The sequence below is a fragment of the Vulpes vulpes genome, chromosome 1, assembly GCF_048418805.1.
Source record: "Vulpes vulpes isolate BD-2025 chromosome 1, VulVul3, whole genome shotgun sequence".
Classification (NCBI taxonomy): domain Eukaryota; kingdom Metazoa; phylum Chordata; class Mammalia; order Carnivora; family Canidae; genus Vulpes; species Vulpes vulpes.
In genome coordinates this window covers 200,652,633-200,664,919 of record NC_132780.1, presented here as the reverse complement: position 1 = coordinate 200,664,919, position 12,287 = coordinate 200,652,633, and the positions used below count along the sequence as shown (strand labels likewise).

Sequence of the window (12,287 nt, the reverse complement as noted above, 5' to 3'; positions counted from 1 at the left end):
TCTGGGGAGTGACGATCACTGCTCAGGTGCTGGATGATAAAGGAAGACGCGACAGTCCTGGCTCACGTAAAGCGTACCGCGTTCTGGGCCTCACGATGGGCACGCCAAGGTCACTGAGTTGGCCCAGCTTCCCTGACATACTTCAGAGGAAGAGACCCAAAAGCTTTGGAATGTAGGAATATTTGGGTTTTTTTTTTAACTTTAAGAAACATTTTTAATATTTTATTTATTTTTAAAGACTTTATTTATTCATGAGAGACACAGAGAGAGAGAGGCAAAGACACAGGCAGAGGGAGAAGCAGGTTCCATGCAGGGAGCCCGATGCGGGACTCGATCCCAGAACCCCGGGGTCACGCCCTGAGCCAAAGGCAATGCTGCCCCGACGGAGTCACCCAGGCTCCCTAGTTTTGTAGGTTTGTAATGAGTGGCTTACTCGGTGCCTGACAACGTCTACAAGCAGTAGGCACTGAAAAAGCACACTGGTAGGGGACCCGGGCACCCCTGGCAAGGTGCATCGTGACTGTGCCCCTTAGGAGGGTGACAGAGGGAACTGCCACCATCTAAATTAAATTACTCAACTTCACTGGAAAGGTTGGGACCTGGTGTCAGGTCCTAGAATGGACTGAAAAGCAGGGGTGCACGTGGCTCCTGTAACTATGTGGGAAGGTCAGACCTACACAGACATTTGGTGGTAGCCAGTTAACCACGGAGCCCCTTGGACAGGAATACGCGGGCCGTCCCTGACATCACCCTCTATCAGCAAATCTGTCCCCTTGGCTGGTTGACGGAGGCATCACTACAGAACCACATCCCTCTCTCCAAACTCCCAGGACTGAGCCGGTTCTGACCCAGAGCCTCTTTCGCAGAGCGATGGCAGGGTCCCCGGACCCTCCAACAAGGGCAGAGCAGAAACCTACAGAATGACCTCTTTCCTCCAAGAGGGTAAAAAACCCAAAGCAATACTGCTTCCGTGGGAACTGCACATGCTACTCGTACGACCTGTACCCAAGTGACCTGTGAGGAAGGCAGCTGGGTCTCCGTGAGTGGCCACAGGCTGCTGCAAACCTAACCAGGTCACGGCCCCCACTGCAGGCGCTGCCCCAGATGTGGTTCCTCCAGGGGAACAGATGGCCTGCAGCTACTGCTCGGGTGCACATCCATGAACACCTGCCACAAAACCCGCCAGAGCAGCGTGTGTTCGCCTGTCAGGGAGAGCGTCACCCTCGGTTCTCCGGTTCGTTGTGGGACATCCTGTGGGACGTGCTGACAGCTCAGCCACTGATGGCGTGTGTCACAGGGAAGAGGGCGCCCTCGATGCCCGGACAATACGCGAATGCCAAGGGGAGGGGCTGCCTTCAAGTTTGCAGGGACCCAGCAGTCAGGGACCACCCACGCCCCCTGCCACGAGATTGGGCTCTGATGTGGGCACGCCACCTGGACCCATGCCAGGGAACCCGTAACACCACCAGTTTGCACGAGGTCGGGAATGTGAAAACACTGGATAGCAGGTTGAGGCGAAGGCTGTTCCCCTCAGACCCCGAGGCACAAAAGGTGCCTGTGGCAGGGGAGATGCCACACAGAGCCGCAAGCTGGGCCCCGCACAGGCCCCTAGGGCTAGGGGACAGAACCACGGAGACTACGCTGCATGTAGCTGTGCTCCTTCTGCCCCCTGGCTGCCCTCCAGGCCCCGGCACAGACCTGGAGCGGCTCCTGGTCAAGCTGCACCTGCAACGGCCCTCCTTGCGCACCCAGGCTCCCAGAGGCTCCTGTGGTCGCTGCCAGTAACGAAGCTTTGTCTGATTTCTGGAAAATGCCGCTGGCCCCATGTAGGGCTGATGGCAGGTAGCACGAGGGCCCGAGAGTGACCCCCCAACTGTGGGAGGGAGGGGCCACGGCAGGCCGAGCGCCCCCTGTACTTGTTCACTCTGCAGGACGGTGGGCCTGGTGGGAAGCCGGCAAGGGCGGTCAGGGTCTCGGCAGGGGCAAGGCCGGGAACGGCAAGTGGCGTCTGAGCGGTGGGCGAGGGCCGAGGAAGAGGTCAGCGGCTGGACCTCCTGAGGCGAGTGGTGTGCAGGCGTCGTACCCCAGGGCACTCACCCCTGGCATCAGGGGCGCGATGCAGTCAGTGGCTCCCACAAAGCCTCACTCGCCCTGGTTCTGACAGCGATGCTTCCAAGAGGTGCGCCTCCTGCAGACGGAAGTGCCAGGGCCCCTGCTCCCCCCGCGGTGCGGGCCGTGGACGATGCCCACCTTGGAAGTGGAGGCCCGGATGCAGATGCCGGCACGCCAGCCGGAGGACGCCTGAGGGTGGCGTCCCTCCCCCTATGGCAGCCGCTAGCGTGTCTCACAACCCTGGACTCTGCTGGTTTGGGTATCTGCTCCTGAGGAGCAACTGCCCCACGGAGGGACGCGTGTCCCACCAGCCTGCGCACCGAGAGCCCCGGGCCGCACCACGCGCCTCCTGCCCGAGAACCACAAGGCAAAGTGAGGCTGACTGTACCGCCCAGGGCACAGCTCCCACACCCTCAGGGACAGGTCGGCAGCAGTAGGGGGTGGGGACGAGTGTGCTGGGACGCAGCCGGCCCTGGGGAACCCCCCACTACTCCCTGCTTCAGTGATCAGAGCCAGAGGAAAACTAGCTGCTCAAAGCAGAAAGATGTTCCGGGCAGAGCCCTTTCAGGAATGAAGTCTGGGTCACCCTGCCAGGTGCAGAGCGACCACCACCAGAGGTGAGCGTCTGAGGGCAGAGGAAGAGAATGAGCTGCAGAAGGGGGTTTAATACCGACCCCGCCAGCTCGGCAGGCCCCAGGAGCTCCAGGCTCTTCATGCGCTCGTAAGTGCACCCATTCTTTATTTCCCCTTTTCCATCCCAGCTCCAACAGCAGGAGGGTAGAGGGGCTAAGCCCACAAACTATCACCCAGATTAGTCTGTCCAAGGGAGGCCGTGACCACACTGCAAAAGAACGTGTCCCAGGAGCAGCGGCTTGGACACGTGGGGTTTGGGGCCACGTCCTGCCCCAGGGGAGGCTGCACAGAGGGGGTGGAGGCTCGGTGCCCCGTCCTTACCCAGGAGCTTGGTTTACAAGGGGGTGAGGGGTGGAGTGGGCAAAGGGATAGACGGGACGTGCTGGAGTGTGTCGTCCCGCAGCACCACACCTTCCCCTTGAGGTCTCCTTGGCCCTGCTCTCCGACAGCAGAGAAGCCAGAAACACACATGGTGGAGCCGTTCCTGGGACCCAGACACTGGCTGGAACCCGCGAGGCAGATCTGGACAGTGGAGGGAGGCCACGACTCGCTGTGCATGGCCCAGTGCGCACGCACACCTGAGGTCTGGGGCGGCCTCATGGGGTCCTGAGGGCTGCCACCCCCGAGACGACGGCACGCGCTTCCCAGATGTTCCAGGCAACTGCAGCGGCTCTGAGAGCCGAGAATCGCAGACTCTGGCTCTCCGAGCGGGATGGGGGCGACTGCACCCCTGACCCCCAGTCCTCCAGCTCTCCCTGGGCCAGGCAAAAGCTTCAGACCCAGACACATGCCAGGGCCCCTGCTCCCCCGGCCACACACCAAAGGGCAAACCTGCTGCCTGGCACCCGTGTCTGCCCAGCACACCCTCCCCCAGCTGTCCCATGGGGTCTGGACTGTCCAACCTCACTCTCAGCTCCAGGGATGAGGCCGGGCTGGCCCAGGCTCTCTCTCCGTGCCCCGGTGGTGGCTCAGGAGCGGCATCTATGCAGCTGGGCCAGGGGGAGCAGGGGGCAGGGTCCGGCCCACACTGTTTCCAAGAGTGTCTGGAATGCGGGGGAAAAGCTCCCCCTCCTGTGGACACTGTGCCATGGTGGGGGCCAAGGTGCTGCAGCCATTTGGTTCTGGGGGGGCCCAGCCTGAGGTTCACACAAACACAGGAATAGCTGCAGGGAAACGGAACTTGATCCCTGATCAAACACACCCTGGAAGCCGCCCTACCTTCGGCTTTTCAATTTCCGTGCCGGTAAAGCCTCTCCGGGCTGGGTTTCCAGATGTAGCCGAAAGCATCCTGACGGTACGCGTTCTCATAAGACTCCTTTACTTGTGGATTTCTTGGCTAAATGTACTAACATTTGTTTCTTCTCACTGAAAGTCCAAATTTTCAGCAGAGCTGTGCGCGTAAGAGCGATGGTTTCGCTCCACTTGTTCTTCTGTTGGCTGGTGTAAGCCACCAGGTTCTCCATGTACTGCAAGATCGACTTTAAGAACCTGTTTTAACAAGAAGAAATTAATTTTGTTACTGTATTATAAAATGCAACAATGATTTAAATGCACTCTTCTCCTTTCGGAATTAAAACTAAAGGACTACACTTAATTTCTGTCTGCAAATTCGAGAAAAAGAAATGCACGGAACACAGAAGCTGCGTTGTAAGCGTCCCTGGAGAGACGGGCTGTACGCCTGAGCGCCGGCTTCAACTTACTCTCAGGTCAGGTAGACGGCTGTACGTAGGGACCGCGCTCCCGGAAACGGCTGGAGACCGTCTGGACTGAATGCCACGTGAGCACGCGATGCGCTGGGCGGGGCGCCTGCGAGCCCGGCAGCCCCGCGGTGGGGGGGCCGCTGTCCGACCCCCGGCGCCCAGCTCTGACCCAGCCGTGCTTGCAGGCGTTCACCAGCTGTTCCCGGGGACCCTCCGACTGGTGGGGGGCACATTGTGCTCCTAGGTTTTCCCCATCTGCCAAGTAGTCTAAAATGTGCCCCAACTTCTAATTCTAAATATAACAAAAGTCCCCAGATGCTTCCTGTGGAGAGCTCCTCAGCCGGGGAGGACTCTGTCTGGCAACATCACTTTGGGCCGTCGCCGTGCGGAGCTGTAGGCACGCCGTGCTGGAGGCCGGGCGCTGCTCCCACCCTGCGTGCTCGGAGGACCCCCGATGCCAACAGTGCCGGGGGCAGGGGGGCCCCATCTGGAACCACGGATCCGCAAGCCTCTGCACATCGGCTTCGACCACCCTGGTTCTCACCTGGGTCCTACGTTTCTTTAAGAAAATGCATCATGTTTTCATGTTCATTCTAGGCAGGAGGCACGGGAGGTATCGCTCCCTGGGCAGTGCTGTCATCACACAGGGTGACAGATCCTAAAAGCCTTGGCAAGTGCATCACATTTAATTTTCTGAAATGAGGCTACCACGGGTGCTAGTTTTAAAGGTTCACACACTTACACCAAAACCCACAGAGAAAAACGAGTGAAGAGCCAACCAAGACTGTGGGGTTTTTAAAAACAAACAAGAAAAATCAAAGAAAAGAAACCACTGCAAGTGAAAACCACTTAATCCACCAAAATATAGTTTCAAGTCTTATAAGGACGACACACTTACTTTAGATACTGTTGATATTCCGAAGTATTTTTTCCACAAACTGCGTGAATGTTGACCAATTCCAGTGCAATCAGTAATAAAATCAGGTAAAGCACAGGAGACAGCAGCTTAATACTAAAAAAGATGAAGTTAAAATTTTTGACAAACGCTCAGTATTTTGCACTTTCATCAGTGAACATTCTTTCTCAAAAATCCTTTTTCCCAGGGGACTTAAATTCAAACTACGCAAGAGAAGGCTGCCTGCGTGGTGGTCTCCCTGGGCCCCCACTGCGCCGTGGCCCCCCTGCCCGCCTGCCCTACCCGCTCCCCGCCCCCCAGGAGCCCGCCAGCCCCAGCCCAGCCCTCCGGCAGCGGCGCTCAGGAGCAGGACGCCGCTGTGGGCTCCGGGTCACCGTGCCTGCTGCCAGCATCCTTCCTGCAGCCTGATGTCTGTACGGACCGTGCTGTCCGACTCTCACAAGAAGACACATAGAAATGGCTCAAACTTGAGAACATGTTCGGTGTCTCCAGGACACAAAGATATTCCAGTCAGAGGAAGATACTATCTTTCCCATGAAACCGGTAGAGACTTTTTAGAAAAATATACCCTGTTTGGGGAAGGACGTAACCTAACAGGTATCATCTTCTAAACTGCTGGTAGGAGTGTACCTTCCAGAAGAAGCCAAGGAAAACCCATTAAAAGCTTTATAGACACAGATATCTCTCAACCCAGAGTTACAGGAATTTGTCCAAAATGGTGATTTCCTAAAGATGTAGAACGTTCTAAGAACACAACAGGTAAGAATGCTGGCATACCCGAGGTAACCTGGTAATATTTTAAATCCAAATATTCACGGGGTCGGTAGCACCCACGTTCTCATGCACCAAAATCACAACAGCATTTAAAACAGGATGTGCCGTAAGTTCCCCTGCAAGGAAGAATTAGAACGGCCTCCCAAGGGAAGGCCTGCCCAGCGGGGCCTGTTCCGGACCACAACAGGGAGCCACGCACCTGCCGAGCATGTGCAGGTAGGTCTGCCTCTGCCGGGAGCGCAGCCTTCTTTCCACCCACTGCTGGTGTCTCAGCCCCGCAGAGGCCACCACCTGGCTGGACGCACGGGCACACTGTGTGCTGATGTTTCGAAGCACGGTCAGCACTTCCACAACGGTTCTGGGACAGAACAGAGTGGGGACGGGGGTGCTGCAGAGTTCCCGTATCAGCTGGGGCCACCTGGAGATGAGAGCGTGGGTTCTCAGGGGCGTGTTCACTGCTGGGCCCCTCCACAGTCAGCTTGTGGGGAGCAGCGGCAGGTAACACGCCGCGTCGTTCCCTGCGGGGACGAGTGTGCAGGGGGCACCTCAGGCCCACCAGCACCGCCCAAGCGATGGAGGCCACCTCCCCGCCCTCGAGGCACGGCCACCATGGGATCGAGTGCTGCCCCAAGCTCGCCAGCTTTGACACAGAAAAGGGGAGTCTGGGGCAGTTCTCAGAGACTCACGTCTCAGCAGGAAGACCGTCCCCGTCACTGACAGCACCGTGGCTCTCAGGCAGGTGGTGGTACAGCTCACGCAGGATTTCTGTGATTAGAGACTTACAGGCATGTGCTTCGGAAGTACCTTCTAATCTGAAAAACAGATGATATGTAGACACATGACCATGAGGCAGATGCCCAGTTGGGGCCTGTGCACGTGTCTAATGGTTCACTGAGCAACGCACTTAATCTACAACTTTGTTTTCCCCAAATACGAAAAGAAAAAGCCACTGTCGGGGCAGTGGTAAAAATAAACTATAGGATATGCTAAAAGCAAAAAATTGTTGACAAAAGATAAGCAACAAATCACCGAATTATTATTCCTTCGGGATGGATCTGCTATATCCTGATTCCAAAATCTCTCTCTGCCCCCTTCTCTCCAACCTTTAGGTCCTATTTCTAACCAACCACTAAATATTTCTAGAGGACCCCTCCCCTCCCCACAAGGCCTGCCTCTCCTCTCTGTGGGCCCGGTCTCCCCAACAGCCCACCACCCAGCTGGGCTGCCAGCAGGGAGACGGCTCCGTCCGCACCGGCACCGCGGCCTAGCAAGACCCCTGCGCCTGGGCCGCCCGTGACCTGGCCAAGGCCTCACTCAGAGGTTCACCGGGGACTGTGAGGTCTACACGACCCCCCACAGAACTCACCTGGCTGCTTCCTCGGCCTCCTGGGGCAAAGGCAGGAGGGGCCACACCCTGATGCTCTTCTCACAGCTCAGCACCTGAGAGGGAGATGTCCTACTGGTGTTACAGACTTTACAGCAAGTCTGGAAACAATGTTCGCAAACTGTTAGCAGCAACCACTCTCCAGAAGACACTATGGGTAAAATCGTTACACATCTTACAACATTTGAAACCCCAGTTATTCACTGGGACACTGACAGGAGATTAGGAGGACGTTACCACGTGGCCCGTCCTGTCGGGAGCGGCCTTCACCCGGACGACACGGTGGACGTGAGGGTGCGGGACTCTGGAAGCCAGGTAGGACGGCCCGGGAGGCCCTGCTCCACCTCTCTCCACAGATGAAGCACCAAGCCAGGGAGCCCACCCCAAGTTTCTGACTCATGAAACACTGCTGACACCACTGACAGCAGGTAATTTATGCAGCAGCAATAAGCAGAGCAATGACCTTAAGAAGAACGGGATGCAAGGCTGCCGAATGAGAACTGAATCCCACGGCGGGAATAAGGCTGCAGGAGAGGGTGATGGTCTGAAAGACCCCCTGTGGGAAATACTCCCGTGGGGCACGGAGGGGCCACAACCAGGCCGTGGAAGCAGCAGCCGAGGAACAGGGGGCCTCGTGAGACCAGACTCAGCCGCAGAGGTCTACGGGCAAAGCCTCCCTTCCGGAAGCTTCTCTTCCTTCTGGGACATCACCCCTTCCTTGCCACGTGCCCCCCTCCGTCCTCTCTGTAGGGCGGAGTCCTGCAGGCAGGTCCTGGTCCTCCCTTCCAATAACTGGTTCCCGGGAAGCTTGGAGTCACGACAGGCAGAGGAAGTACCCGGTACCCCACTGCTGACCCAGAGCCCGCGAGACGCAGGTATTCGGGTCGACCTCCTCTCACATAGCGCCAGGAGACTACAACACCTCCGGGCCTCTGCACCTCGACTGCTGACAACCCCTTCTAGCCGTGTGACACCGTCAGACCCCATCCTCTTGGGCCGTTCTTCCAGCTGCAGCTGCAGATCTCTCCCTAAACCCTGATGTGTGGATGCGACGGCTTCCGTCTAGAGGGCACGCTCACTGATAAACGTCTATGTTGGCAGGTATCCTGATTATTCTGTTCTTGGAGATGACCCCCATCTGGCCTTGCACGTTCACATCCTGCTACGTGGAGAATAAAGGACCCAAGCTAATTTCCACCCTGGAACCTGAAAGTCCATGTTCTGCTTGTTCTCATTCACAAGTGAACAAGCGCTGGTCTCGCGTGCCATCCTTCACCACGGCACACGGAGTGGGAGCAGTCCCGAGTCAAGGCCGTACCGCGTGACCCAGTCACCACTCCTCCCGTGCTAACATCACCGGAAACAACAAACACTGCCGCGACTGCCACCGCAGGATGAGGGGCGTGAGGCTCAGAGGGACGGAGGGACGGAGCCAGCCTCTGGTGGTGACCCTGAGGTCCTGCTTGCCAGACCCGTGGGTGTCTCTGCCGCAGGAGCCCCATGTGCCCCTCCCGATGGCCCATGTGCGGCTCACCTGTTTTTTAAGCTGAGAAATTGGGTGGAAGTGAGCGGTGTAGCCCTCTGCAAGAGCGACCAATGACTTTATCGCTGCCTTTTCCTGGTTCAGAGAAAACAGACAAGGGTTACTGCGACGTGTGGTCTGGCCCTGGTTTCTCCCGCTGAGTGTGAGTCACGACAGTGCCCCGGTCTCACCAGCTTCCTTCACCAAACCCCCGTCAGCTGTAACTGAGCAGGACTCCTCATGGAACAGGTTTTAGACTGTGGTCAAATCATAACCAATACAAGTTTTCTAAATGAAGCCAATTAACAACGAAGACAAAGGCCATGTGTGCTCTTTGTCCACCATCAGTGACACCAGAAACACATAAGAAAGAAGAAAAAAACCTCATAACAACTAGAAAATATAAGAACATCTCCTAAAAAACTAGAATGGGAATTTAAATTTAAAAACCAATACAACCAAAAGAGTCATACAGGTATAACCACGTAATTGCTAAACCTGAAAATACTGAAAGAAAGAGTAAAAATGACATTCCTTACAGCTGATGTAACTCTGTGGCTGGAAAGCCCAAGTCGGCTGAGTAACAACTATCGGGAACAGGAGAGGCGGCGAGTTGACGGCTGACGGCCTCGGTACACCCCTGCCAGCCGGGAGCCCTCCCTACGACTCTCAACAGCACCGAGCGAGTCTCTAAACGTCCAGACACTAAGCCTCTCATCCACTCAAGGCCCCGAGTCCTATGGCCCAGTGGAAGGTTCCGTGCATAAGGCAGCGGGCGAGCTCCGCGTGGGGCAGCCACACCTCGCACAGGTGCAGGTCAGTGATGAAGCCCCGCAGCCGCCGGGACACACAGCTCCTCTGAGACCGAGGCCATGGGAGGGCGGAGGATGGGGAGGGCGGAGGATGAGGAGGGGGGCCCGAGGGGTCTCCCGGTTGCTGGGCCGACAACAGGACAAAGGACCACCCGCAGGGAGCCCAGGCGAAGGCTGGGGCAGCTCGGCCCAGCACGTGGCACAGGAGCGCCAGAGACAAAGTCTAAGGTGGACGACGGAACAAGAACGTGGACAAGCAAGGAGAGGAGGGGTCTGGCCTTTGGATGGCGCAGCCCCTCAGGAGAGGCTCAGGGAGGGAAGGCCGAGAACATGGAGACACACGTTCGGGAGTAATGTTCAATATCGTAAGAACCATCAATTATCCCTAAATTAATCCGTCCAGAGCCCATTCCTGTTTGTTGCTGGGTTAATCTTGGGCTTCGTGTTTATTTTTAACTACACAGGTTTGCCTACGATCCTCAGCGGGAGGAGGCAGGAGATTCGGGAAGAGACGACAGATGGGAAAATTCCCCTACAGACATTGAACTGTCCTGAAGGTCACTACGGAGTCACAAGCCACTGCACACAGTACACAGATGTCGGTCTTCTAAACACTCTTGGGCCAACTTGCAAGACATATGTCAAAAAAATAATAAGAAGAAGAAGAACAAGTGCACCTAAATTTTCTAACTCCCTCCCAGGTGAAATAAATTCCAGCCGGACCAAAGGATGTTAATTGGGGTAAAAAAAAAAACCCGATAAAGCTACCAAGGAAATGCATGACTATATTTATAATTTTAGAAAGCAAAGTGTCTCTTAAAAATAATTCCAAGTGCATAACTCAAAACGAAAAGGCCTCAGAACTTCAAGACAAGTAAGCAACACGCACACTGGGGGGCAAGTACGGCTAATAAACCAACGAGGAACATAACATGCATGAAATGGAGCAAAAGACATTAATAGTTCACAAAATAATCGCACATTTCCAGCAAACACAATAAAAGCAGAGTAACTCAAAACAAACAGATAAAAACACGTCTTCACTTTGCTTCAGGACTCAGTTTTACCAGTTCACGGGCGCCCAAGTGAACAAGGGTGTGCAATCCGACACCAGCCAGGAGAGCTGCGCACGCGGGAACACTGGGACCCACCCCTCGTGAGGAGCAGCTTACGTAAACCATAAATGAGGGTACACTGATGCACAGGTCGAGCAGCTGATAAACCAAGGTAGAACAAGTGCTACCTCCAGAACAGGTACGGCCCCCGTGGCTGCACAGCGTGCTCCTGGGAAGGCACGGAAGCAGCACCCACCCCACGAGGAGGCGTCCCTGAGGGCTGTCACTTCTCCTATCACGGTCTGTGTTTTGTCTGAACTTCTGAACGTGTTTTACAGCAATCGTTACATGTATCGTTTGAAAAAAAAGATTAAAGTCAATAACTACCCCGGATGATTTGCTTAAAAATAATAAAAAGAATTAATTTATCGATCGATGCAACTATTCCACCCAACCAATTGAATCATTCGTAAAATTTTGTGATACATTTAGTTAATCTTTTATGCTGGTTCTTTGGTTTGTGGTGTCCTGTCCCTGTTGAAGGGAATCAGACGGCACATCATCCGCTCACCTATCACAGCAAATACATGTGCGTAATCAAGTCACAATGATGTGTTCTGACAGAGGCACACTCTCACTCCAATATATTCAAAGAAAGGGCGATTAAGGGTTAATTACCTTTCAAAATAAACTGTATTTGGTCACAGCTGAGCAAGAGCGCCCCTAAGGCCTCTCTTTCCTATATGTTACCTTAAAGGCCGTCGACACATCTTCATCGGTGAATCTGAGTAACAGCACAATGGAGAACGCAAGCAACTGGGTTGTTGCCTCTCTAGGAAATTCATGTAAGTTGAATTCCCCGTGGCTTAGATGGTCTCTCAGACGGGGCCCCTCCTGATGGTTCAGGAAATCCCACAGAAACTCCTGTCAGAATATAAACACAGAAAATATGATGTTAGTTTTTTCAAATGAGGGAAGAAAGAACCGGCTGGCCATGCCTTGCATATCGGAGGAGCAGGGTCGGGGGACAGACGCGAGGACACGGAGCTTCAGAAACAGTTAGTGTAGGTAATACAGCCCCGGATCATGCTGGGATCTCACTGGGAACTGTCGTAACTGTGGCCACTGCCCTGGTCCCTCACTGTCCCCCCACGGCCTGGGGCAGGACTGTCCCTAAGAGCCCTGGTCTCTAACTGCCCCCCCCCACAGCCTGGGGTAGGACTGTCCCTGGGAGCCCTGGTCTCTAACTGCCCCCCCCCCCACAGCCTGGGGCAGGACTGTCCCTGGGAGCCCTGGTCTCTAACTGCCCCCCCCCACAGCCTGGGGCAGGACTGTCCCTGGGAGCCCTGGTCTCTCACTGTCCCCCCACAGCCTGGGGC

At 55.5% G+C, this 12,287-nt stretch overlaps 1 protein-coding gene across 6 annotated transcripts in view; it reads right to left on the bottom strand.

Annotated features, from left to right (window-relative positions):
* Window positions 1-220: 220 nt before the first annotated feature.
* The window catches only part of ERMARD (ER membrane associated RNA degradation), a 28,447-nt gene continuing 16,380 nt past the window's right edge, over window positions 221-12,287 (bottom strand). For 3 of the 6 annotated variants that reach the window (XM_072739476.1, XM_026005842.2, XM_072739464.1), the window contains 7 exons: window positions 11,659-11,832; window positions 9,054-9,137; window positions 7,502-7,575; window positions 6,822-6,947; window positions 6,335-6,553; window positions 5,344-5,457; window positions 221-4,233 (listed from right to left, as the gene is read on the bottom strand). In XM_072739476.1, coding sequence (XP_072595577.1) covers window positions 4,050-4,233; window positions 5,344-5,457; window positions 6,335-6,553; window positions 6,822-6,947; window positions 7,502-7,575; window positions 9,054-9,137; window positions 11,659-11,832 — 975 coding nt within the window. In that variant the 3' untranslated portion in view covers window positions 221-4,049. Of the gene's footprint in view, window positions 4,234-5,343; window positions 5,458-6,334; window positions 6,554-6,821; window positions 6,948-7,501; window positions 7,621-9,053; window positions 9,138-11,658; window positions 11,833-12,287 lie in introns of all 6 variants that reach the window. The other 3 variants (XM_072739467.1, XM_026005841.2, XM_026005843.2) reach the window with 1 other exon arrangement.